Raw genomic sequence first — 23,196 nt, 5'->3', positions numbered from 1 at the left:
ATCTGTCCGTAAAGGTGAATCGACTTCAGGAAAAGTCATGCGATTTTCCGCCCATGTTCCCTCCTGTGTGCATTTTTCACAGCCGTGGTATGCATTGTGGGCTTTAATGTTTTTTACGAAAGCCCTCGCACTTGCATCGCAAACAAAATTAGAAATTTTAATGTCTACACATTTGCCAAGTACATCCACACCCTCTAATTTAAGCTTTCCATATTCATTCACAAATGATTCTAGGAACAGATTGACATTCTCTGGTTTTTTAGATCCAAGATATAAAGCGATGACGAATGGTTGCTTTGTTTTGTCTTCCTCTACCAATCCTAGAATGGGCCAGAACTGCTTATTGCTGCTTTTGAACAAAGGTAGTCCATCAATATTCACTTGTAAATGAATGGCCTTTGGGAGAGGGTCTGTCTGGTTTAACACATGCCTAATGCCTTTCTCAACTCCAAAATAATGCATGGTGCCACCAGCCATCTGCTGGACCTCATAATTAGTTGGAGTGCCTAAAAGAGTGCGGGCATCCTTTGGGAGATATGGATGATATTTTCTCAGGATGTCCAACAGCCCATTTAGATGGCATTGTGGTATTTGGCTGTCTATTGCCCAGTTTTTGAGCTCCTCCCCAAGACACTCTGCAGACTCAACAAATTCGTCATCACTTGAGTCAGTTTCTGTCAGGGCATTTGACCAAAATCCATCAATCACGTTATCGTCAACATTAAACTCAGTCTCTAACTCGTCTGATTCATAGGACACAGGCCAATCAGATGCAGCATCTGACCACACATCATCAGCAGGGGCGTTTTTTAACAGGCATATGTTTACGTCGGCTGCGTCAGATTCAGCATTGACATAAACCTCACAAAGAATATTGTAAGCCCTCCGCTTTGCCTGACGTTTAAGTGTTCTGTCTGAATAAATGTTGTTTGCAGACATAGTATGCTGCCAAACTAATAATTTACGTTAATTACAGTTACTACAGCTGATTTCGCGTCTGTTTAATCTAGATTACGAAAGCTACAATGTTAGAATCTAGCAGGCTGACGGCTGGCTAAATTATAAGGCTACATTTACATCAGATTGCTAAAGTGAAGCCATAACAATGCCTCACTAGATAATAGACTGATTAAATATTAAAACAATATATTGAATCGACCAGATTACCTACTGGCTGAGTTAAAGTCTGAAGTGAAATCTAGAAGAAGGCCAACGGTTAGAAGATAACGGAAAATAACGGAAATTCTAAATCACGCGCTCACTGTTCTCGTGGAAGAATGAGCTTGCGCCTCAGCTCTTCTAACTTGAGAGTGCGCGCGCGGCCGGAGCGCTCTCTGCTGCGCTAGGTCAAGCGCACTAGCGCAACATCTGTCCCTCACCGAGATGTAGAGGGTATCGATTTTTACTGTTTTTATTTTATGTAACCGTCTCTTGTAATACGATGTCCTGTCATTTCTTTGTCATCTTTAATAAATGCATTGTTCTGATTTCACACATTTGATGCATTGTATTGCTTGGAAACAACGTCATAAAAAGGAGCCAGACACTCTTTTCCCCATGTTTACTGGGAAGAATAAACATGAAATGATGCATATATTTGAGAGAAGTGGGGGCCCTTGCAGCTGACCATATCAACGTTGGCCCAACGTTGTATTTCTGTCCGATAGGTTGGGCCAACGTAACCAACCCATATAGACGTTGGCCCAACGTCTGTTTGCTACCTGGAATAGTCTATCCCCACCCAGCACCAGACATCATTTGGACGTCGTTTTCTGGTCTAAATCAAGTCGGCCAGTCATGGCCATCTTTTAGACCAAAAAGCGACGTTGAAAATTGGTCTTCGTTTGGTCCGTCAGATTTGGTCCAAATTAAGCCCAAAAAGCGACATTTAACGTATTTTTTTTAATCCAAATTTAGCCCAAAAATAGATGTAGATGGGCTTTAGTCCAAATTGAGCAGGAAAAAAAACTTTTATTTCACCCCACAAAGCCATTAACATAAACTAGTGAAGAAATATATTAGACATCATGTCTGAAGCACTGTTAAATATATTGAAATATATTTTGAAAACACTTGACGGGCACGCGCTGAACTGGAGCGGAGGAAGTCACCATGGAAACGGAGCGGAGGAGATCACCATGGAAACGGGGCGCAGCTCAACCGTCAAGCAGCTGAACGGACGCTGTCTCTCGTGGTTGTTTTACACTAATTTCAGGTAAATTTAATCCCTAAATTACACAAATATTACATAAAAGTGTCCCTGAAACTTTCTTTCATGTAAATGACACGCTTTCGTTGAAAATGTACTTTATAGAAATGGTTAGTGTCTTCAGAAAAAGTCTGTTAGCATCTCAACCGTAATGCTAACTACAAGAGGTAACTTTATATGCATCTTTCACACTATATTTATCCTATATCAGCATAAATCTGTAATTTTCTTATATATGTGTGTTTATATAATATTTTCATAATATGTGTGTGTGTGTTTGTTTGCCTTTTAGTTATTTTGATGTCCACACTGTAAGATATTACTCTGTTAATAAACCTAAAACTTTAAATTCTGTTATTATTCTTTAAATTTTTTTGTATTATCTGTAAATTATTTTTCTTTTCTGCATTTGACCTCTGCTATAGTTTATTTATAATAAACCTGGCATTGTATAATAAATTTTGTTGGCTTTGACAGATTGACAGATTGTTTATGTTCTAGATTCTTCCATGCTGATGGCCGTGCGTGTATCCAGCTGAAGAACATTTTTAGACATTATGACACATATGACTAGTAATACCTCAAACATACACTACCATTCAAACGTTTAAGGGTCAGATTTATCATGTATTTAAAATAAATATTTTATGGTCGCCACTGCAGTGCATTATTTTATTAAAATACTGTAAAATAGTAACATTGTGAAATTACTAGGAGTGACCCGACTAAGGTTTTTCACAGTCGAATCTGAATTTTAAAATCTTGCTGATATTTGACTGATAGTCTAATCATATGTTTGGGGGCAGAATACACTGAGTCAAATCACAAAGTAATTGTAATTTATTGGAAGAGGAATAATAAGAAGAAAAGAAAATGCACGTGCGACTTAATATTGCTTCTTATTTTTCAGTTTGTTGAAAGTTCTTTCTTGTCATCTTTGTGCATTTTCAGATGTTGTGCATATTTATGGATCAAATTATTTAACGTTGTTTAACTTTTTAACATTATAATATTGGTTGTCTTCTCTTTTTTCAGAGTTTAGCTCCAACCCCAGTGAAGCAGACCTGAGCAGCTGATGAAGGATCAGCAGAAACTCTGCAGAACGGTGGTCCTCCAGCCCAGGACTGGACACCAGTGTTGTAAATCATTCTGTCTCTTTATAGTGATGTTCAGAACATTTCGCAGGAGATCTCAACACTGTCTCTCAGGGTCCACTTACATGCAGAGTGTTGCACCAACCTGCAGTGTACCTGAACACATTAATCAAGGTCTTCAGTTTCACTAACTATAGGTGAGTGTGATCAGGTGTGGACCTAAACTCTGGAGGTGTTTCACTCAGGTCCGTTGCTCAGTAGTCAGTGGGGAAGGGCTGCCTCAATCACAATTTTCTTTTTATGGTGCACTGATAATTTGCTATAAGATTACACGTAATAGATTTTTAAACACAAACCAATAATATATTTCAGCATAAACATATCACTAGACAGATAATGTCTAATCTAGTAAACATTTCCAATTAATTTATGAATTAAATCTTGCTCACACATGCAATAAAGTATTTATCATAATGTGCTGTAAATAGCATTAAAAGAAAGATATCAGTTTTACTGTTGTGCATTAATGTCAGTAGTGATGTTGTACAATGAGGACAGAAATAGCCAGCAGTGTATAGTGAGCCACAGTGCTTACCAGTGCCTGAATTTATGTACACAATATATTCATAACTTGGCAAACTGTGAAGCTGATGGAGACGTAAACTCTGCAGGACAGTGGACCTTAAGCCAAGTATAGGTCTCTGCAGGAAAGTAATGGGAGTTACCAGATCAGGGTGTTTTTAGACCAAGATACCTGATTGGCTGACGTCATAGTGAAGGTAGGTTTAGGGGTGGGGTTAGGTAAGGGGAATCATTTTGATTGCATGGTTTAGAAACACCCAGCAGTTTGAAAACACACACTTTTACTCTGCAGAGACCTAAGTCTCACCTTAAGGGCCAGAGCTGACAACCCCTGATATAGGCTATTAATTAGTTAATAATCCCTCATGAAGAACGAGTACACTTTAATTGGTACATTTTGGACAACCATTGTTTTTGTATTATTAATTTACATTTTAGTTACTGTTTTCTTTCTCACTTTAGATGCTGGAGATAAAACAGCGAGGCTAAAGCATTCAAAGTGGAAACATCTGGCGTGGTTCATTAATCCAGAATTGGGATGGAGGAAGGAGCAGAAGAAGCAGAAGAACAGAGATCAGGCAGAGATCTACTGGTGCCCATTTACCAAATGTGTTAGTTAAACCAAAGAGTTTCCTATCTCACCTTCATGTTGTTCCAAGCCAGACTTTTGTTCATCTTTGAAACATAAATGCAGAACTTTTTAATGAAATCTGAGAAATGTTTTTATTTATAAAATAACGCATTCACAAGAGCACCATGATGCATCAGTGTTGCATTGGCGTGAGAGCTGGCGCTTTTGCTGCTTTTGTGAAAATCCATTGAGGATTCATAATTTCTGAATAGATTTTTTTTTTGCTGTTATTGTTGTTTTTTGCGTACACAAGACATCTGTTAAAAAAATATCTTAATTTGTGTTGTGCACAAAGGGTGTTATGGGTTTGGGGCAACATGAGGGTAAGTAATCAATGACAGAATTTACATTTTTGGTTGTTCTAATGTGGTTATTATTGGTCATAGTTTATTGTCGTGAAAAATTATATTTATACAGAAAGATGGATTAATTTGATAAGTTTATAGTAAAGACTTTTAAATTGATAAAAAAAATCAAAATAAATACTACTCTTTTGCAAGGTCTATTAAAACAATACTGATAAATGTAATGGTTTCCACAAAATATTGTGCAGCACAACTGTTTTAAACATTGATAATAATCAGAAATGTTTCTTGAGCAGCAAATCAGTATATTATAATGATTTCTGAAGATCATGTAACACTGAAGACTGGAGTAATTGTGTTAAAAATACAGTTTACAAGCATAAATTACATTTTACAATGCATCCACATAGAAAACAATTATGTATGTAGTTATATTTCACAATATCACTGTTTTTACGGTCTGTTTAATCAAAGGAGGTTTAAGATGTGATCAAGAATTTACATGAAAGATGTAATGTGTCAATAAATGTGTCAATATACTGTGAATTGTCTTATTTTCACTAATTAGGAATTAGTGATGTGTCGTTCATGAACGATTCGTTCATTTTGAACGAATCTTTAATGTGACTCGGGAAGAACGAGTCGTCTCGGGGAGTGATTCGTTCAGTCGCGCATGCGCAGTATTCTATAGGTTCTGTTCTAGTAGTAGTGATTCACCTGTCAGTCAATGCAGTCTTGAGCCGGAAAGAGAATTGATTAGTTCATAGTTCGGGTCTATCGGGTTTTTACTCGTTCCTTAATCACGTGACAGCCCCATACGCTAAAACCAATGCAATATGGGCCGGAAAGAGAATTGATTAGTTCATCTCATGAGTCTTCGGGTCGGGTCGAGTCATTCCTTAATCACGTGACAGCCCCTAACGCTAAAACCATAGACAGTAAAAGAATGCAGTATTGAGTCGGAGAGAGAATTGATTAGTTCATCTTTCGGTTCTTCGGGTTGTTCGTTCTTTTGTCCCGTGATGTGACAACATTGGCTAGAGTAATTATTAAATCAGATTGTCTGTATAAACCATACTTTTGTAACATATGACACTTTATAAACATTAAAAAACACTGTGTACATACTTTTGAATTGTTGTTTATTGTTTATTTTTGTGCCATTAAAGCTTTGTAACAAAGAGGACAACTATTCCAAAATAAATCAAAATAATAAAAGTATAATAAAGATAAAACTAAAAGATAATAAAGCCACAGGGTCTAATAACCTTAACAAATGAACTTTAAAAGTACAATATAAAAAAAGAAAAAAAAAGAAAAACTAAATATTGCACAACAAGCTTTGCTTTTTTTATATAATAATTTAAAATGAATACATTTTAAAATAAATAACACTTTTGTGCCAAAATAAAAACTTTATATCAAAGAGTATAACTATTCCCCAAATAATTTTAAACCATTTAAATAAAAATAAATGAAAATGAAGAGATACTAAAGCTACTGAGCCTTATAACAATAACAAATTACCTTTAAAATCACAACAACAACAAAAATATTGCACAACAAGCTAGTCTTTTTCTAAATAAATAAAAATAAATAAGCTTTAAAATAAATAACACACTGTGGCTATATTTTTAGGACTTGCTTTAAGGCATGTTTGCATTAAAATAAAAAAACAAGCTCCCTGACCTTGGATGGGCTGAGTCTGTTTCTTCTCTCTGAGATAATCTGCCCAGTTTTAGAAAACAATCTTTCAGATGGCACAGATGTGGCCACAATGCAAAGTCTTGTCTCTGTGACTTCAGAAAGGCTTTTGTATACTGGTGAACATCTCCTCCACCAGGCCAGAGGGTCTGATGTGCAGGGTAAGAGTGGCTCTGCAAGGTAGGCCTGCACCTTTATAGCATCTGAGGTCTTAGAAGAGGGAGCAGAAGGCCTCAAGCTTGCTACCCTCTCGTCAAAGTCTTCCCAAAACACGGCCCCTGCACTGGATCTGAAGTATCCTCCTCACTCTGAGCTGGGTTAAAACTGTTAAAGCTGAAGTTATCATAACCTTAATGTTTTAAACTAACATTAATAATTCAAATTCAAAATTTTATTTGCTTATGTCTTTTTTTGAGCAATCTTCTTATACATATATTACACCAATATGTAAAGTCTGCCTTGGAAAAGCAATTATTATACCAGCAAACTCAAAATTGGAGTAAAAATTAACAAACTAGTCTATAAATACTTTTTATTGTAAGCTTGAATTATTATATTATTATATAGCCTAGTGTTTATTTACCGATAGACAGTCAAAAAGACAAATTAATCAATATTTTATTTATAACAGGGTTTTATTTACTTATAAAATAATAACAAACCACAGATCCTCAACAAACAGTAACAAAAACACAGTGACAGAAATGTCAGAAATAGCGTATGGGGCTGTCACGTGATTAAGGAACGAGTCAAACTCGACCGAGACCCGAAAGACTCATGAGATGAACTAATCAGTTCTCTTTCCGGCTCAAGACTGCGTTGGTTTTGCGTATGGGTTTTTGCTGGTTTTGCTGGGTATGAGTTTTTGCTGGGTGGGTCCTGGTCGTTTTCAATATTCGCAATTCCAACTCCTGACTCAGTGATTTTGACGGAACAAGATGGTTCTATACTGACGAGGGCGTGGTAGCTCGTACCAAGGGGCGTGGTGAGCTGGAAACTGCTTACGTCACTTACCACCGCAAACATCCAATAGGAAAAATCAACTGCAGTAGCCACCGTTCAACCTGAAGAGGGCAGCACTCAGATGCTTTTACACCATATATTGTAGAATTAAAACACTTTATACTCAAATGTCAAAAGAGTTACTCGAATCAATGAACAGCACTAATAAAGCCCCATTCTTACAGATCATTGACTAAAAAGTTGGTTTAGTGTTTAGTTACTCGTTAAATGAAGAAAAAAAAGTAGTGTAAAAAAAAAATCTATGTACAAGAATCACAAGAAATAAGTCGATTTAGGTTCAATTATTCTCAATGAAATCACCACTTTCATGCATCCATCTAAACCATTTCTTACAACAACAAAAATACTCAATTAAAAAAAATGCTTTCCATTAAAATAAATAGTAGCTATAAGAACTAGAATTGTAACGTTCGCGAACGAACCGATTCTTTTGAACGGCTCATAAACATGAACGATGGGAGCCGAGTCGCGGCTGGAGGGGAGCCGTTCTTTCTGTCGTTCTTTTATCCTATGCGTTTCACACAGATGCACACAAATGAGCTCCTCCGCGAGACAGAACAGTTATAGGGGGAGGGGCGCACCCAGCGCAGGCCAACCCTTTATAGCGTGATGATATTAGTTATTAGTTGTGCATGTTCATTGCAGCCCACTTTGTTATTGTTCATTGACTTGAAGGGGCTGATGTCCTATTTGCAAAGTTTACAGTAGTAATAGTATGTAGTATGTAGACATTTCCATTTTATTTATTCTAATTGTATCTACTTTAAATACTGTCACTGTCTAAGCAGAGGGATTTGTGCAACCCTATGGAATATAGTCCACACATGACAAACGAGGTAATAATCAATATTTCAGAATAATTCAAACTCAGATATTGGTGTGTGATATCTGAGTTTTAATAATTTGACTACAAATCTCCTCATTTTTCCTCCCAGTAATTATTTCCAGGATAAACTGAGTTGCCTCCAAGCTGGCTTCTTAAAACTGACTAAATATTTAAAAAGAGCCAAAAGAGCCGTTCTTTTGAACGGCTCTTTGAAAGGAACGGATCGCGAAGATCCGGATCCCCTCAAAGAGCCATAAATCCCATCACTAATAAGAACTAACAAACATACAAGTGAAATGGCGGTAATTTAAAACGGTTATTTCATACAAGTACAAATTTTACATAGCAAATTCTCTGATAAATACTTCTAAAGCTCTTCGGGTGAGTGGATGGGTGGCTCTTAAAAGAGCCTTTGGGGTGTGTCTCGGTGTCGGACTGCTCTACTTGGAGCTGGTGTACTTGGTGACGGCCTTGGTGCCCTCAGACACGGCGTGTTTGGCCAGCTCCCCGGGCAGCAGCAGACGCACGGCGGTCTGGATCTCTCGGGAAGTGATGGTGGAGCGCTTGTTGTAGTGAGCGAGACGGGACGCTTCACCGGCGATGCGCTCGAAGATGTCGTTGACGAAAGAATTCATGATGCCCATCGCCTTCGAAGAGATCCCGGTGTCAGGATGAACCTGCTTCAGCACTTTGTACACGTAGATGGCGTAGCTCTCCTTCCTGGACTTTCTGCGCTTCTTTCCTCCTTTCGCGGCGCTCTTGGTGACGGCCTTCTTGGAGCCTTTCTTCGGCGCGGACTTCGCTGGTTCAGGCATGATGATGCTTCCGACTCAAACTCTCAGAAATCAGTAGCGGGCTAAACTCATACAGGGCTATTTATTCACACGCCTATGCTAATTCTGTGGGACCTCGTGATTCCGTGTTGTCATTGGTCAGACCAATTAACTTGTATTTAATTGGATCATTCAAGTCGTTACTGAACTGGAACGAAAGCCAATCACAGGCGCTTAAATTATAGCTCCACCCACCACACCATGTTTGAACGACACCCACCCGACTTGGTTTCCTTGGTTTCATTTCCCGCTTTTTCATATTTTGAGAAAATAAATAGTTCTAAATAAATATAATGCAAATTCTTCATTTTAAACCATTATGAATCCATTAAGGAAACTACTAAAGAAATACCCATAAAGCATTGATTGTTTAACTGAACATTGAGTGTTTACTTACTATTGTTCTTTTTCATTATTGACAGACTATTTTCATATTTAATCCTGTAAAGCTGCTTTGGACTATCTTTATCGTTAAAATCGCTATATAAATAAAGGTGACATAACAACGTGGGGCTCGGATGTTATACAACTTACAGAAATCATAAATAAAAAAAGCCCCATTGTGGAAAATATAACTTTCACCATTATCTTCTACACAATTCTGATCTATGACTTCAACGTCAGTAACGTTACCTTTTGTAAACTTTACATCAGTTAACATAATATTCTTAGTTCTGTAATAGATTTTCCAGATAATAACAATATGCAATGCTTTAAAGGCATAGTTAAAATAAAAAAGCAATATTAGACTATAGAGACTAACTGTAACTACGACCAACACAAAACTATTTGTATTTTGTGAACTAACGTTACGGCATGAAAACACCAACCCGGATCTCTTTAAGTGAGAGTGTGGGTGGCTCTTAAAAGAGCCGTTGGGTTTGTTCTCTGATCTGAAGCGGTTTATCCTCCGAAGCCGTACAAGGTGCGTCCCTGTCGTTTGAGCGCGTACACAACGTCCATGGCGGTGACGGTCTTTCTCTTGGCGTGCTCGGTGTAGGTCACGGCATCGCGGATCACGTTCTCCAGGAACACCTTAAGCACACCGCGTGTCTCCTCGTAGATCAGACCGGAGATGCGCTTGACTCCGCCGCGGCGAGCTAGACGACGAATGGCGGGTTTGGTGATTCCCTGGATGTTATCGCGCAGCACTTTACGGTGACGCTTAGCGCCTCCTTTCCCGAGTCCTTTCCCGCCTTTGCCTCTTCCAGACATGATGAGATGATCTCTGTTCCAGTCAAACAACGAATACAAATATAGAGTAAGTGCTGCAGGGAGCCGTTTTACAGTTGTTTACAGGACCTTACTGAAACCAGCTGAGCGTCACATGACTCACCCCTCCCCCTCTAGTTCGAGCTAATCCTGATCTTACGATGACTCTCCTTTGTTTCTTCTTCTGCTTTCTGTTCACAGGCCTTCCGCACATGGGTGATATCACAAACAGAAAGGAAAACAAACAAATAAATGAATGTTAATAAAAAGGTGTACCCAGGGTCCATTAAAAATAACAAAAAAACACTATGAAATAAATATTTTTCACTAGTACACTATGATCTCTTGGAAATTATTCTTATTTAAATACTCTGACGTATATTATAAACCTTTCTCACACCAGAGTGAATATTAGTTAATATTTTTACCATCAAGGCAATAATGAAAAATTTCCAATCAACAGAAAATATCACAAATCTGCCTGGAAGAGGACGTGTGTATTTTTGTCCTAAAGCAAGGAGAGACCAAAGAAAGTCTCGCCAACGATCACATCTGTAGAACTGGAGAAAACAGTTGAGTCTTGGGCTCAGAAAACACAGACATCATATGAACAGACATACTTGACTATAAAAGTAAATCAGGTTTAAATGCCAGGAGTTCCTGTCGGGACGAAAGTAACAGTTGTTACTTTTGTCCCACTACAGAGACAAGAAGTATTTATTTTGTTCCGGTACATGCTATTCTGTGAATTTCTGTCTCTTGCATCATTTATTAAAATGTTTATGTCATATTATACCAAAAAATATGTCTGAGTGAGGGTCAGAAAGACAAACAGTGGTCTGGTTTTATCCAGATGTTTATGAGAGAGCGTTTCTGGACATAGAGGAACATCTGGGCAGCTCCTACCTCGCATTTACCTTAGTAATATTTAGGTTTTAGCCATACCTTAGCTTTTACACCTCCAGCTATGAATTTGCAGTGTTTCCAGATGTTTTAATGCACATTTTGAATTTATGCATAAAAACAACTGGATGGAAACATGAATAGGCCTACTGTTACATTACGTTTAGAATGTATATTATGCCAATGTAATTTAATTATTATATTGTTCATTCTGTTGAAAAAATGTTTTATAAAAATACACTGAAATAAAAAAATAAAAAATAAAAAAATCAAGTTTGTACAGTCGGGTTTTGAGACATTTGATGAAACTTAAATTTAAAATAAAAATATAAATATGTAATTAATTATTATTTTTTTTTGCAAAAATAAAAGACAGAATATGTTTGCAGTTACATATTAACAAGGTCATAGTCTAGTGATGTCCGATTCGTGAACGAATCGTTCAATTTAACCGGCTCTTCTTAGTGAACCGGTTGAACCAGTTCACCAAATCGAACTGAATCGTTTGAAACGGTTCACGTCTCCAATAAGCATTAATCCACAAATTACTTAAGATGTTAACTTTTTTAACGTGACTGACACTCCCTCTGAGTCAAAATAAACCAATATCCCGGAGTAATTCATTTACTCAAACAGTACACTGACTGAACTGCTGTGTAGACCGAACTGAAGATGAACACCGAGCCGAGTCAGATAACGAACGAACACGCCCTCTGCTGGAGCGCTTCTCGTTCTCGAGTCAAAGAACCGGTTGCATCGGTTTTCGGATCACCAGTACACTGAACTGAGAATCGTTTCTGTCGGACGCGTCCGATTTGAGAACCGATGAACTGATGCTACTGCGCATGCGTGTAAAGTATTTCGGAAAGTGTGATAAAAGATTTATATACATTTTTATTATTATTATTATTATTTTTAAAATGAATGTTTCTAATCTGTATATTGTAGATTATGTATATGCCAGAGGGGGTTTCAGGAAGTTGGACAATAATTAAGACTAAAGAATCTATGTTTAATAGGAATAAGGGATGATTTATGAAATATGTGTACTGTATTTATAGTTAATGATGATCATATTCACAAATTGAGGTTGTAGTAAACAGAACATGAACACGAGTAGAGAAGCTGATTATACTGAACTGCAGCACGTGCCGGTTAGAGTGATTCTCGTTCTCGAGTCAAGAACCGGTTGCATCGGTTTTCGGATCATCAGTACACTGAACCGAAACCGTTTCTTTCGGACGTGTCCGTTTGGAGAACAGAGGAGCTGATGATACTGCGCATGTGTGATTCAGCGTGAAGCCGACTGACTCACAGCGAGTCTGAACCGAACTGATTCTTTTGGTGATTGATTCTGAAATGATTCTGTGCTAATGATATGAGCGCGGGTAAACCGAGGGCTTGAATGAAGGGGCAATCTGGCGAAACGTAAGTTCATTTAATAACAAATACATCGCAATGGTTTATGTATAGTGGTTTCTGCACTGACGACACCTAATTTATTTACTTTATATCCGTCACCGCCATGGACGTTGTGTACGCGTTTAAACGACAGGGACGCACCTTGTACGGCTTCGGAGGATAAACCGCTTCAGATCAGAGAACAAACCCAACGGCTCTTTTAAGAGCCACCCACACTCTCACTTAAAGAGCTCGCGCTGCTGTTGTGTGCTGAACATGAGAACTAACAGTATTTTCATACACTCGTTACAAATAGGTGGTTTACTGTTGGTTATATATCGAGTCGGTGTTTTAGAGATGCGAAATGTAAAAGGATTGTTATTATTAAAATAATACTTTAAAACTGCATATTTTAATTAATGGGAATAAAAAGGTGTCACAGCATTGAGGATTTTTATCAGTTAAAAAAAGATAACGTTATATAGACGTTAAAGAATTCGAGCAGAATGCTGTAGAATGTAAATTAAAGTTAAATTTAAGCATTTAGCAGACGCTTTTATCCAAAGCGACTTACAGTGCAGTCAGGCTATCAGTTTTAACATATGTGTTCCCGGGGAATCGAACACCCAACCTTTTCAGCTACAGGAAATATACTATATTTTCCACAAAGAGGCTTTTTATTTACAATTTCTCTAAACTAACAACAGAGCTCCAGGTCAAGCTATCTTTATATAGCGCTTTTGAGGATACAGATTGTGTCAAAGCAGCTTTACAGTATTAAATATGAAAATTGTGTTAATAATGCACAAGAACAATAGTAAACACTCAATGTTAAACAATCGATGCTTTTGGGGTATTTTCCCTTTGTAATTTCCTTAATGGATTTATAATACCTGTCTTTCAATTTCAAACATGGTGTGGTGGGTGGAGCTATAATTTAAGCGGCTGTGATTGGCTCTAGTTCCAGTTTAATAACGCCTTGAATGATCCAATTAAATACAAGTTTATTGGTCTGACCAATGACAACACGGAATCACGAGGTCCCACAGAATTAGCATAGGCGCGTGAATAAATAGCCCTGTATGAGTTTAGCCCGCTACTGATATCTGAGAGTTTGAATCGGAAACATCATCATGCCTGAACCAGCGAAGTCCGCGCCGAAGAAAGGCTCCAAGAAGGCTGTCACCAAGAGCGCCGCGAAAGGAGGAAAGAAGCGCAGAAAGTCCAGGAAGGAGAGCTACGCCATCTACGTGTACAAAGTGCTGAAGCAGGTTCATCCTGACACCGGGATCTCTTCGAAGGCGATGGGCATCATGAACTCTTTCGTCAACGACATCTTCGAGCGCATCGCCGGTGAAGCGTCTCGTCTCGCTCACTACAACAAGCGCTCCACCATCACTTCCCGAGAGATCCAGACCGCCGTGCGTCTGCTGCTGCCCGGGGAGCTGGCCAAACACGCCGTGTCTGAGGGCACCAAGGCCGTCACCAAGTACACCAGCTCCAAGTAGAGCAGTCCGACACCGAGACACACCCCAAAGGCTCTTTTAAGAGCCACCCAGCTTTTCTTTTAAAAGAGCGAGTACTATCTTTCTGTTCAATATGTAGTGAAACTAAAGAGTCAGTGTCACATTTATATAATCATCTCTATAGTTAGGCGTAAACCAAGAAACGACTTGCCAGTAGTGATGGAAAGTTCGGATCATTTTACCGACTCGGACTTTTGAGTCTCGTTCAGCAAAATGAACGAATCTTTTTTCGAGTCATTTCGTTCATTTTAGCAAAATGTAATGAAAATGTTATGTGTTACTTCCCCAACACATCTAGTACTTACGCAAAAGTTGATCACACTAAAAACAATACAAAACTAAAATGCTATAAGATACCGAAAAAAAAATCCTTTTTTACCTGAGTCTTCAGTCTGTGATTAGCTCACCTCACCTCTTATCTGACAAGAGTCCTCGGGTTTAAGTCATTCCTTAATCACGTGACAGCCCCATAAGTTATTTCTGTCACTGTGTTTTTGTTACTGTTTGTTGAGGATCTGTGGTTTGTTATTATTTTATAAATAAAACCCTGTTATAAATAAAATATTGATTAATTTGTCTTTTTGACTGTCTATCGGTAAATAAACACTAGGCTATATAATAATATAATAATTCAAGCTTACAATAAAAAGTATTTATACTAGTTTGTTCATTTTTACTCCAATTTTGAGTTTGCTAGTATAATAATTGCTTTTCCTAGGCAGACTTGACATATTGGTGTAATATATGTATAAGAAGATTGCTCAAAAAAGGACATAATGACATATTAAAAGCAAATAAAATTTTGAATTTGAATTATTAATGTTAGTTTAAAACATTAAGGTTATGATAACTTCAGCTTTAACAGTTTTAACCCAGCTCAGAGTGAGGAGGATACTTCAGATCCAGTGCAGGGGCCATGTTTTGGGAAGACTTTGACGAGAGGGTAGCAAGCTTGAGGCCTTCTGCTACCTCTTCTAAGACCTCAGATGCTATAAAGGTGCAGGCCTACCTTGCAGAGCCACTCTTACCCCGCACATCAGCCCCTCTGGCCTGGTGGAGGAGATGTTCACCAGTATACAAAAGCCTTTCTGAAGTCACAGAGACAAGACTTTGCATTGTGGCCACATCTGTGCCATCTGAAAGATTGTTTTCTAAAACTGGGCAGATTATCTCAGATAGAAGAAACAGACTCAGCCCATCCAAGGTCAGGGAGCTTGTTTTTTTATTTTAATGCAAACATGCCTTAAAGCAAGTCCTAAAAATATAGCCACAGTGTGTTATTTATTTTAAAGCTTATTTATTTTTATTTATTTAGAAAAAGACTAGCTTGTTGTGCAATATTTTTGTTGTTGTTGTGATTTTAAAGGTAATTTGTTATTGTTATAAGGCTCAGTAGCTTTAGTATCTCTTCATTTTCATTTATTTTTATTTAAATGGTTTAAAATTATTTGGGGAATAGTTATACTCTTTGATATAAAGTTTTTATTTTGGCACAAAAGTGTTATTTATTTTAAAATGTATTCATTTTAAATTATTATATAAAAAAAGCAAAGCTTGTTGTGCAATATTTAGTTTTTCTTTTTTTTTTCTTTTTTTATATTGTACTTTTAAAGTTCATTTGTTAAGGTTATTAGACCCTGTGGCTTTATTATCTTTTAGTTTTATCTTTATTATACTTTTTTATTATTTTGATTTATTTTGGAATAGTTGTCCTCTTTGTTACAAAGCTTTAATGGCACAAAAATAAACAATAAACAACAATTCAAAAGTATGTACACAGTGTTTTTTAATGTTTATAAAGTGTCATATGTTACAAAAGTATGGTTTATACAGACAATCTGATTTAATAATTACTCTAGCCAATGTTGTCACATCACGGGACAAAAGAACGAACAACCCGAAGAACCGAAAGATGAACTAATCAATTCTCTCTCCGACTCAATACTGCATTCTTTTACTGTCTATGGTTTTAGCGTTAGGGGCTGTCACGTGATTAAGGAATGACTCGACCCGACCCGAAGACTCATGAGATGAACTAATCAATTCTCTTTCCGGCCCATATTGCATTGGTTTTAGCGTATGTGGCTGTCACGTGATTAAGGAACGAGTAAAAACCTGATAGACCCGAACTATGAACTAATCAATTCTCTTTCCGGCTCAAGACTGCATTGACTGACAGGTGAATCACTACTACTAGAACAGAACCTATAGAATACTGCGCATGCGCGACTGAACGAATCACTCCCCGAGACGACTCGTTCTTCCCGAGTCACATTAAAGATTCGTTCAAAATGAACGAATCGTTCAAGAATGACACATCACTAGTGCAAGAATATATCCTGACCATCATTCAATGGAACTGTGCATCTGAAATAGACGCCTAACTGTTGGCAGGAGTTTTTTAATCGTCTTATATCCTTTGGGGTCTATGTGACCCCAATTGACTTTGCTTCAGTTAAAATAAATTGTTCCATTCTTCTCAGTGGAATACAATTTTTTGACTTTTACTAAATTATCTATCTGTATACACACACAATCTGGGCTTGATTTGGTTGCTCTGTAGGTGTGTAAAAAAAGAAGTCACACTTTGGAAACATTGAAAATGAATGGGAAAATGGGATTTTTTTTTCACACACACTCACACATGTACAAACACTCACACACAACTAGACATGTACACTCACACTTTGTTTTTTTTCTGAGAAGGAAAACTTTGTTTTGAACGATTTGTAAAACCATTCTGCTGTTGGTTCTAATTATTTATTTTCTTCTAAATTCTAAAGTTAATTATTTTTATTTTTTTCACATTTGGTTCATTAAAATAAATAATATGCAACTACAATCTGACTCTAAGTCTTGTCCTTTAGGTGTTTCTTATGTGGCATTTTGTAAAAACTGACATTTCAAAATGCATCATATTCTACCGAAATTCTACTTTTAGAAATAATATTTATAACATGTCTTTTATAATCTTTATACATATATACATGCCTGTAGGCAGGGCATTTTTTAATGTGATTACTGTCATCAGAGCCGGATTAACGCAAAGGCAAACTAGGCACGTGCCTAGGGCTCGATTGGCGGGATGGGGCCCAGACAGAGGGACAAAAAATATATAATAATAAAAATAAAATGTACACATGTCCTATCTACAATTTATTTCAATATTTATTAATTAACTAAAAATAGTGCCGATGTTTATCTTAACCATAGACTGTTAGATTACGTCACATTAACGCCAGCCCATGACTGTATTTATATAGAGACGCCAGCGGAGGTCAGAGGTCAGAGCGGGACAACAAAGCTAGCAGGCAGGGGTGTTTTGAGTAGGCTAACATTCAAGATGCTTTCGGGTGCGGCAAAGCGTAAAAAGAAAAAAAATGAAGAGGAACAAAAGAAGAGACAGCGGGGGGCTTTACAGAAGTTTCTGTCGGGCAGCCGTCCGACGGCTGTGAACCTGCTCGAGTCAGCAGAGCCAGAGGCCGAGCCACTCCCGGAGACACGGCCCGCGCCGTCAACATCAGCGCCGTCACAGAACGACAAACTGATGGAAGAACAGCAGCCAGCCAGAAGTGAGCCCAATATCGTTTTGCAGCAGGAGCCTCCAGACCCAGAAAGGGTATTAACAAGCTACCCATCTGATCCTGCAAAGTGGGACCAAATTGATGACAGGATGCGTGAGTACTTTGCACTAAACCATCCCTGTCAAAATGGCTTCCTTAGTAAGTGTTGCTGGATTTATTTATTTTATTTATTTTTTCCAAATATTTGTATTAATTTTCAAATAATAACAAAGCTAACAAAAAAAAAAAAGAGAAACATGTATCACTCACACACACATTCACATAATCAGAGACCTGCACCTATCAGAGATAAAGTAAAACAACATTTCCGAGTCAAGTTTTAAGTCACAAGAAAATCTAATTAAAAATGATAATAAAAGATAAAAAAAATGTAAAAAATAAATTAAATAAATAAAAGAATAATGGCATATGATATAATAATCATGTATGGCTCCCATAATTGTACAAAGTCCTTTATTTTACTCTTGGAAATATAAGTCAGCCTTTCCAGTCCAATGCACTCTGAAAGTTATTTAATTCATTGTTTAATAGAAGATGCTTCCATGCTCTTCCAGTTCATAGCAATGGCTCTTCTGGCAAGTAACAATCCAAAGTCCAATAGTCTAGTGTGTTTCTTTGTTTGTGAGAAACCTGTAGGATATATTCCCAGCACACAAAGTTTATGACATCCTTCCAGAATTTCTGTATATCCCAACATTTACAATACGTTTTGGGAACTCAAGGGAAAACCCCATGTAAACTAGATTACACTCGATGTGTTACATTCATTATTACATTGGAAACGGTCTCGTTCAGAGCGGTGTCGGTGGCTCTTAAAAGAGCCTTTGGGGTGTTTGGCAGCGGCGGGTTTAAGCGCGCTCTCCGCGGATGCGGCGGGCCAGCTGGATGTCTTTGGGCATGATGGTGACTCTCTTGGCGTGGATGGCGCACAGGTTGGTGTCCTCGAACAGACCGACCAGATAAGCCTCGCTGGACTCCTGCAGGGCCATGACAGCGGAGCTCTGGAAGCGCAGGTCCGTCTTGAAATCCTGAGCGATCTCTCGCACCAGACGCTGGAAAGGCAGTTTGCGGATCAGCAGCTCGGTGGACTTCTGATAGCGGCGGATCTCTCGGAGAGCCACGGTCCCGGGCCTGTAACGGTGGGGCTTCTTGACGCCGCCGGTGGCTGGGGCGCTCTTCCGGGCGGCTTTGGTAGCGAGCTGCTTCCTCGGGGCTTTACCACCGGTGGATTTACGAGCTGTCTGCTTGGTTCTTGCCATCGCTGCGATTAACTTCTCTCTCCGTTCTGCGCACGTAGAAAAATGCTCCTCCGTCTCGTGCGTCTGCCTTTAAAGCGTCATACAGTCACGAGCTTATGCCGTCATTAGGGTGCAGAGGCTTGTGATTGGCTGATATGTGACGTCTGCACATTACTGCTAGCCAATGACTGCGCCGCTTCTGTTTTCAAACGGGGCTGTTTGTGTTTCCCGCTCAAAATGCTTTGTTCTGTTTAGTTCTTTACGCATCGTTCATTCATTCATTCTCAGAATCAAGGTCTGTTAGCAAAACACAGCACAGTATAATAACATTAATTAATTAATTTATTATTTTCACCATACAAATTTAATGTCTGCCCTGATAAATAAATAAATCTGGGCTATTAAGATCTTGAAATTCTTTCATGAGAACAATCTTTCTCATATTTTCTTCCACATCATATCTAATCCCACAATCAGATCATATATTTAGCATCTGTTTAAAACCAACACTACTCGATCATCAGCAGACATACAGTGACTGACTATGGTTTTATCAATCATGCATCCAGTCTTACAGTCACTTACATTTTCCAGAAATTAATTCATACACAGATTAAAAAGTGCTGGTGAAAGTAGACTCTCTTCTGCTCTCCATTACTCTAAATGACTCTGTTGAGAACATAACTTTGACTAACTATCAAAAACATCAATAAATCAGTTTTGGCTTTTAGACAGTTCTACACCTTCCTTCATGGACTTCAAGCCAAACTGACTGTTATCAAGATAAAGATAAACACCTGATATGATTATTTCCAGAACCTTTGACACATCACTAAAGCAATTGGCATTATAGTTATTCATATTTGTTACACTGAAATTATAAAGCAGGTTCAAAATAATCAATCTTTAATAATAGTGCATTAATTTAGCTAATTTTCTCCTTCAATACTATGTATGGTGTATCATGAATGAAAAGGAAAGTAAATCGCTCTCTGTCAGATGAAGTGTGTGGCTCTTAAAAGAGCCTTTGTGTTGGAGAAGCAGAGCGGACTCGGTTTACTTGGCTTTGGCGGGTTTCTCGCTCTTCTTGGGCAGCAGCACGGCCTGGATGTTGGGCAGCACGCCGCCCTGAGCGATGGTCACTCGACCCAGGAGTTTGTTGAGCTCCTCATCATTGCGCACCGCCAGCTGCAGGTGACGGGGAATGATGCGGGTCTTCTTGTTGTCTCTCGCGGCGTTTCCAGCCAACTCCAGGATCTCAGCGGTCAGATACTCGAGCACAGCCGCCAGATAGACGGGAGCTCCGGCACCAACGCGCTCTGCGTAGTTCCCTTTGCGGAGAAGTCTGTGAACACGACCGACGGGGAACTGCAGCCCTGCTCTGGAGGAGCGAGTCTTGGCCTTCGCTCTCGCTTTGCCCCCGGTTTTACCTCTTCCGCTCATGTTAAGATCAATTTAACTTTACAAAAGAAATATAATATCCTTCTGAGCTCCGGTGAGATACTTTTAAAAGAGCGTGACAGTCGCCCATTGGTTTAGACATTGTAAGATATTAAACCAATCACTGAACTTCCCTCCAACATCCGCCAAAGCCACGCCTCCACATCTGCGCGCGGACTGAGTAGCATTTCAAATTACAAATGAGGACAATGAAAGCAATATATACAAGTGTTATAAAAAAGTATAAATGCAGTGCTCGTAGATTTTTTTTTTTCTTTTTTCATTAACGTTATTTAATAATAAAAAAACTAAACATAATAGACCAAGGCGGTGTTAATCAACAAAACAGCAATGATATACAAGTGTATTAACAAGTCTCAGTTTAACGCAGTACATGTAGAAAGTTTTTTTTTTTTTTTTTGCATTAACGTTATATAATAATAGAAAATAAATAAGTTCAGGTGGTGTAAAGCGGCCCTCTTTTGCTTGTTATATTATATAATATAAATAAGAACGGATAATATACAAAACTTTAGAAAAGCTACCGTGAGCTTTATTTATTATTATCACTTCCACTAATAGTGTGAGTGCAGGTCTTTCTTTTGCTCTTTCTTTCGAGTTTGTGGGTGGCTCTGAAAAGAGCCGTTGGGGAAAAAAACAGAAGAGTTTTATTTCTTCTTGGGAGCTGCCTTTTTAGGCTTGGCAGCTTTAGGCTTTGCCGTCTTGGGTTTGGCGGTCTTGGCCTTTTTGGGGCTCTTGGCTGCTTTCTTGGGCGCCGCGGGCTTCTTCGCTTTCTTGGGGCTCTTCGTCGCCTTCTTGGGGCTCTTTGTGGCCTTCTTAGCAGCGGCGGGTTTCTTGGCCTTCTTGGGGGATTTCTTAGCGGCGGGCTTCTTTGCAGCCGCGCTCTTGGGCTTCTTGGCTGCAGCGGGTTTCTTGGCCGCGGGCTTCTTGGCTTTAGGAGCCGCTTTCTTCTTGGTCTCGGTCTGCTTCTTGCTGATCTTGAAGGAGCCGGAGGCGCCGGTCCCTTTGACCTGCAGCAGGGCGCCTTTTGTCACCAGGCTCTTGAGGGCGAGCTTGACGCGGGAGTTGTTCTTCTCCACGTCGTAGCCGCCGGCGGCGAGAGCTTTCTTCAGGGCGGCGAGGGACACGCCGCTCCTCTCCTTGGACGCGGACACGGCTTTGACGATCAGCTCACTGACGCCGGGACCCGCCTTCTTGGCTTTGGCGGCGGACTTCTTCTTGGGCGCTTTGGCCGGCGGAGCGGCGGCTGCTGGAGCGGTTTCTGCCATTTCTCGGAGCGGAATCACAGTCTTTCAAACACTGAGTTCAATGAGTGTCGCTCGAGCAGCGCTGCGCTCTTAAACAACACATGAGAACCTTATAGACTCAACCCGCCCGCTCGCGGTCTGCGCGCCTCCGCGAGCCGCTCGCGCTTGTGTTTTCTTCTCCTACATTTAGGGACAAAACTCGAGTGTTAAAATAGTTTAGCGCAGTAGAAACAAAGTCAGCATCAAGCAGAGGTTCTTGGCTTTCTGTGGAGACTAAAACCCGCGGCGAGGACATGTTGGTTTCGCCCCGGTCAGATCAAACTCGAGGCGAGCATCAGCCACGGAACAGAGCCGCGTGTAAATCTAATGCTTTATTTAAGTGTTAAAGGTTGACGAAAGACTGAAATCGTCCTCTGTGTGTTTCAGAAACAGTTCGAGAGTGGTTTAATTGAAGAAGCATCAGTGAGTGTCGTGTGCAGTGTTTGATACAGCTGTAGTTTTGTGCAGCTTGAAGCACACACAGGTCCGGGGCTCCTCGTCCTTTATTGAGCCGATAGACTACATGAAATACTAATATGACAGATGTTTTAATTGAATTAACAACAACAATAGTTATAGTAATGTATATCTGATCACTTAAGTATTCTTTCGGTAAAAACATCTTCGTGGCTGATGTATAAAGTGAGCTGTAAGAAAGACTCCCCGGTCGTAACTTCAACGTTGAAACAACGTCAGATACCAGGGTTGAATCAACGTAGAATTACCTTTCGATTTAGCAAACTGGATCAACGTTGGTATTTTCACGTTGTTTCACCGTCTTACCTTCATCTCGGGTGAATTATGGCCGTCCTGAAGACCTAGGATTAACGTTGAATGATGTGTTGATTTTGCAAAGTAAATCGATGTTGATTCACCGTCGTACCGTGCACCGTGTATAAATACACAACTGTAGTTCAATTAGAGCCTGGTTTGCATTAGGATCAACACTGTACATGATAAGCGCTAAAAATCAAATGACTGGCAGCAATAGTTTTACAACCAACTCAATAAAGCGGGGTCAAGTTGGTTTTGTTTTCGATATTCGTGACACATTCAGCGGTAAACGCCAATAACTCCAAAACGAATTGCCCTAAAAAAAATCTGAGCAGTGTGACCGCCAAAAGGGCAAAGTTGATCATGTTTCACATCCTTCTTTTACTATATTTTCCCTCGATATAATAAACACGGCCCCGTACAAGCCGTCGCAATGTGCAGAAAGCCGGGAGAGAACGCTCTCAGCAGAGCCTTCAGTTAGGGACCGTGGGGAAAGTGCATGTCCAAAATTAACCTTCTTTTTGTAATAACTTTCTACAGCAGGAAAATAGAGACATGAAACCTGTGTCAATCAATAGAGGGAGAGGGTGAATATTTTTCACAT

At 39.2% G+C, this 23,196-nt stretch overlaps 6 protein-coding genes and 1 long non-coding RNA gene across 10 annotated transcripts; 2 read left to right on the top strand and 5 right to left on the bottom strand.

Annotated features, from left to right (window-relative positions):
• Positions 1-2,201: 2,201 nt before the first annotated feature.
• On the top strand, positions 2,202-5,361 carry LOC132127768 (uncharacterized). 4 transcript variants are annotated; one of them, XR_009427598.1, is made up of 5 exons: positions 2,202-2,376; positions 2,502-2,520; positions 2,695-2,782; positions 3,245-3,348; positions 4,348-5,361. It is a non-coding gene; the product is annotated as an uncharacterized LOC132127768 (long non-coding RNA). The 4 variants fall into 4 exon arrangements; XR_009427600.1 differs by lacking the exon at positions 2,502-2,520 and having other exon boundaries at positions 2,218-2,376; positions 2,711-2,782; positions 3,252-3,348; XR_009427597.1 differs by lacking the exon at positions 2,502-2,520 and having other exon boundaries at positions 2,218-2,376; positions 2,711-2,782.
• Positions 5,362-8,767: 3,406 nt separating this feature from the next.
• On the bottom strand, positions 8,768-9,457 carry LOC132115458 (histone H2B-like). Its single transcript, XM_059523950.1, has one exon. The coding sequence runs from the start codon at positions 9,187-9,189 to the stop codon at positions 8,815-8,817; it is 375 nt and encodes a 124-aa protein (XP_059379933.1). The 5' UTR covers positions 9,190-9,457; the 3' UTR covers positions 8,768-8,814.
• Positions 9,458-10,063: 606 nt separating this feature from the next.
• Positions 10,064-10,524, bottom strand: LOC132127731 (histone H4). The gene has a single exon (XM_059539792.1). It carries the CDS (start codon positions 10,420-10,422, stop codon positions 10,111-10,113), a length of 312 nt encoding a protein of 103 aa, XP_059395775.1. The 5' UTR covers positions 10,423-10,524; the 3' UTR covers positions 10,064-10,110.
• A 3,110-nt stretch (positions 10,525-13,634) lies between these two features.
• On the top strand, positions 13,635-14,278 carry LOC132115449 (histone H2B-like). Its single transcript, XM_059523938.1, has one exon. The coding sequence runs from the start codon at positions 13,857-13,859 to the stop codon at positions 14,229-14,231; it is 375 nt and encodes a 124-aa protein (XP_059379921.1). The 5' UTR covers positions 13,635-13,856; the 3' UTR covers positions 14,232-14,278.
• A 4,360-nt stretch (positions 14,279-18,638) lies between these two features.
• Positions 18,639-19,110, bottom strand: LOC132127685 (histone H3-like). The gene has a single exon (XM_059539672.1). It carries the CDS (start codon positions 19,090-19,092, stop codon positions 18,682-18,684), a length of 411 nt encoding a protein of 136 aa, XP_059395655.1. The 5' UTR covers positions 19,093-19,110; the 3' UTR covers positions 18,639-18,681.
• An 853-nt stretch (positions 19,111-19,963) lies between these two features.
• Positions 19,964-20,520, bottom strand: LOC132127741 (histone H2A-like). Its single transcript, XM_059539818.1, has one exon. The coding sequence runs from the start codon at positions 20,512-20,514 to the stop codon at positions 20,128-20,130; it is 387 nt and encodes a 128-aa protein (XP_059395801.1). The 5' UTR covers positions 20,515-20,520; the 3' UTR covers positions 19,964-20,127.
• Positions 20,521-20,949: 429 nt separating this feature from the next.
• On the bottom strand, positions 20,950-21,820 carry LOC132115442 (histone H1-like). Its single transcript, XM_059523926.1, has one exon. The coding sequence runs from the start codon at positions 21,798-21,800 to the stop codon at positions 21,180-21,182; it is 621 nt and encodes a 206-aa protein (XP_059379909.1). The 5' UTR covers positions 21,801-21,820; the 3' UTR covers positions 20,950-21,179.
• Positions 21,821-23,196: the final 1,376 nt, after the last annotated feature.

This window comes from Carassius carassius, chromosome 3, assembly GCF_963082965.1.
Source record: "Carassius carassius chromosome 3, fCarCar2.1, whole genome shotgun sequence".
Lineage (NCBI taxonomy): Eukaryota > Metazoa > Chordata > Actinopteri > Cypriniformes > Cyprinidae > Carassius > Carassius carassius.
Note: the sequence above shows the minus strand (reverse complement) of the source record. Positions and strands in the feature narration are given on the sequence as shown.

Bases quoted from the DNA above. Each gene is read 5' to 3' on its own strand.
- LOC132115458 (XM_059523950.1), bottom strand. From the start codon at position 9,189: ATGCCTGAACCAGCGAAGTCCGCGCCGAAGAAAGGCTCCAAGAAGGCC.
- LOC132127731 (XM_059539792.1), bottom strand. From the start codon at position 10,422: ATGTCTGGAAGAGGCAAAGGCGGGAAAGGACTCGGGAAAGGAGGCGCT.
- LOC132115449 (XM_059523938.1), top strand. From the start codon at position 13,857: ATGCCTGAACCAGCGAAGTCCGCGCCGAAGAAAGGCTCCAAGAAGGCT.
- LOC132127685 (XM_059539672.1), bottom strand. From the start codon at position 19,092: ATGGCAAGAACCAAGCAGACAGCTCGTAAATCCACCGGTGGTAAAGCC.
- LOC132127741 (XM_059539818.1), bottom strand. From the start codon at position 20,514: ATGAGCGGAAGAGGTAAAACCGGGGGCAAAGCGAGAGCGAAGGCCAAG.
- LOC132115442 (XM_059523926.1), bottom strand. From the start codon at position 21,800: ATGGCAGAAACCGCTCCAGCAGCCGCCGCTCCGCCGGCCAAAGCGCCC.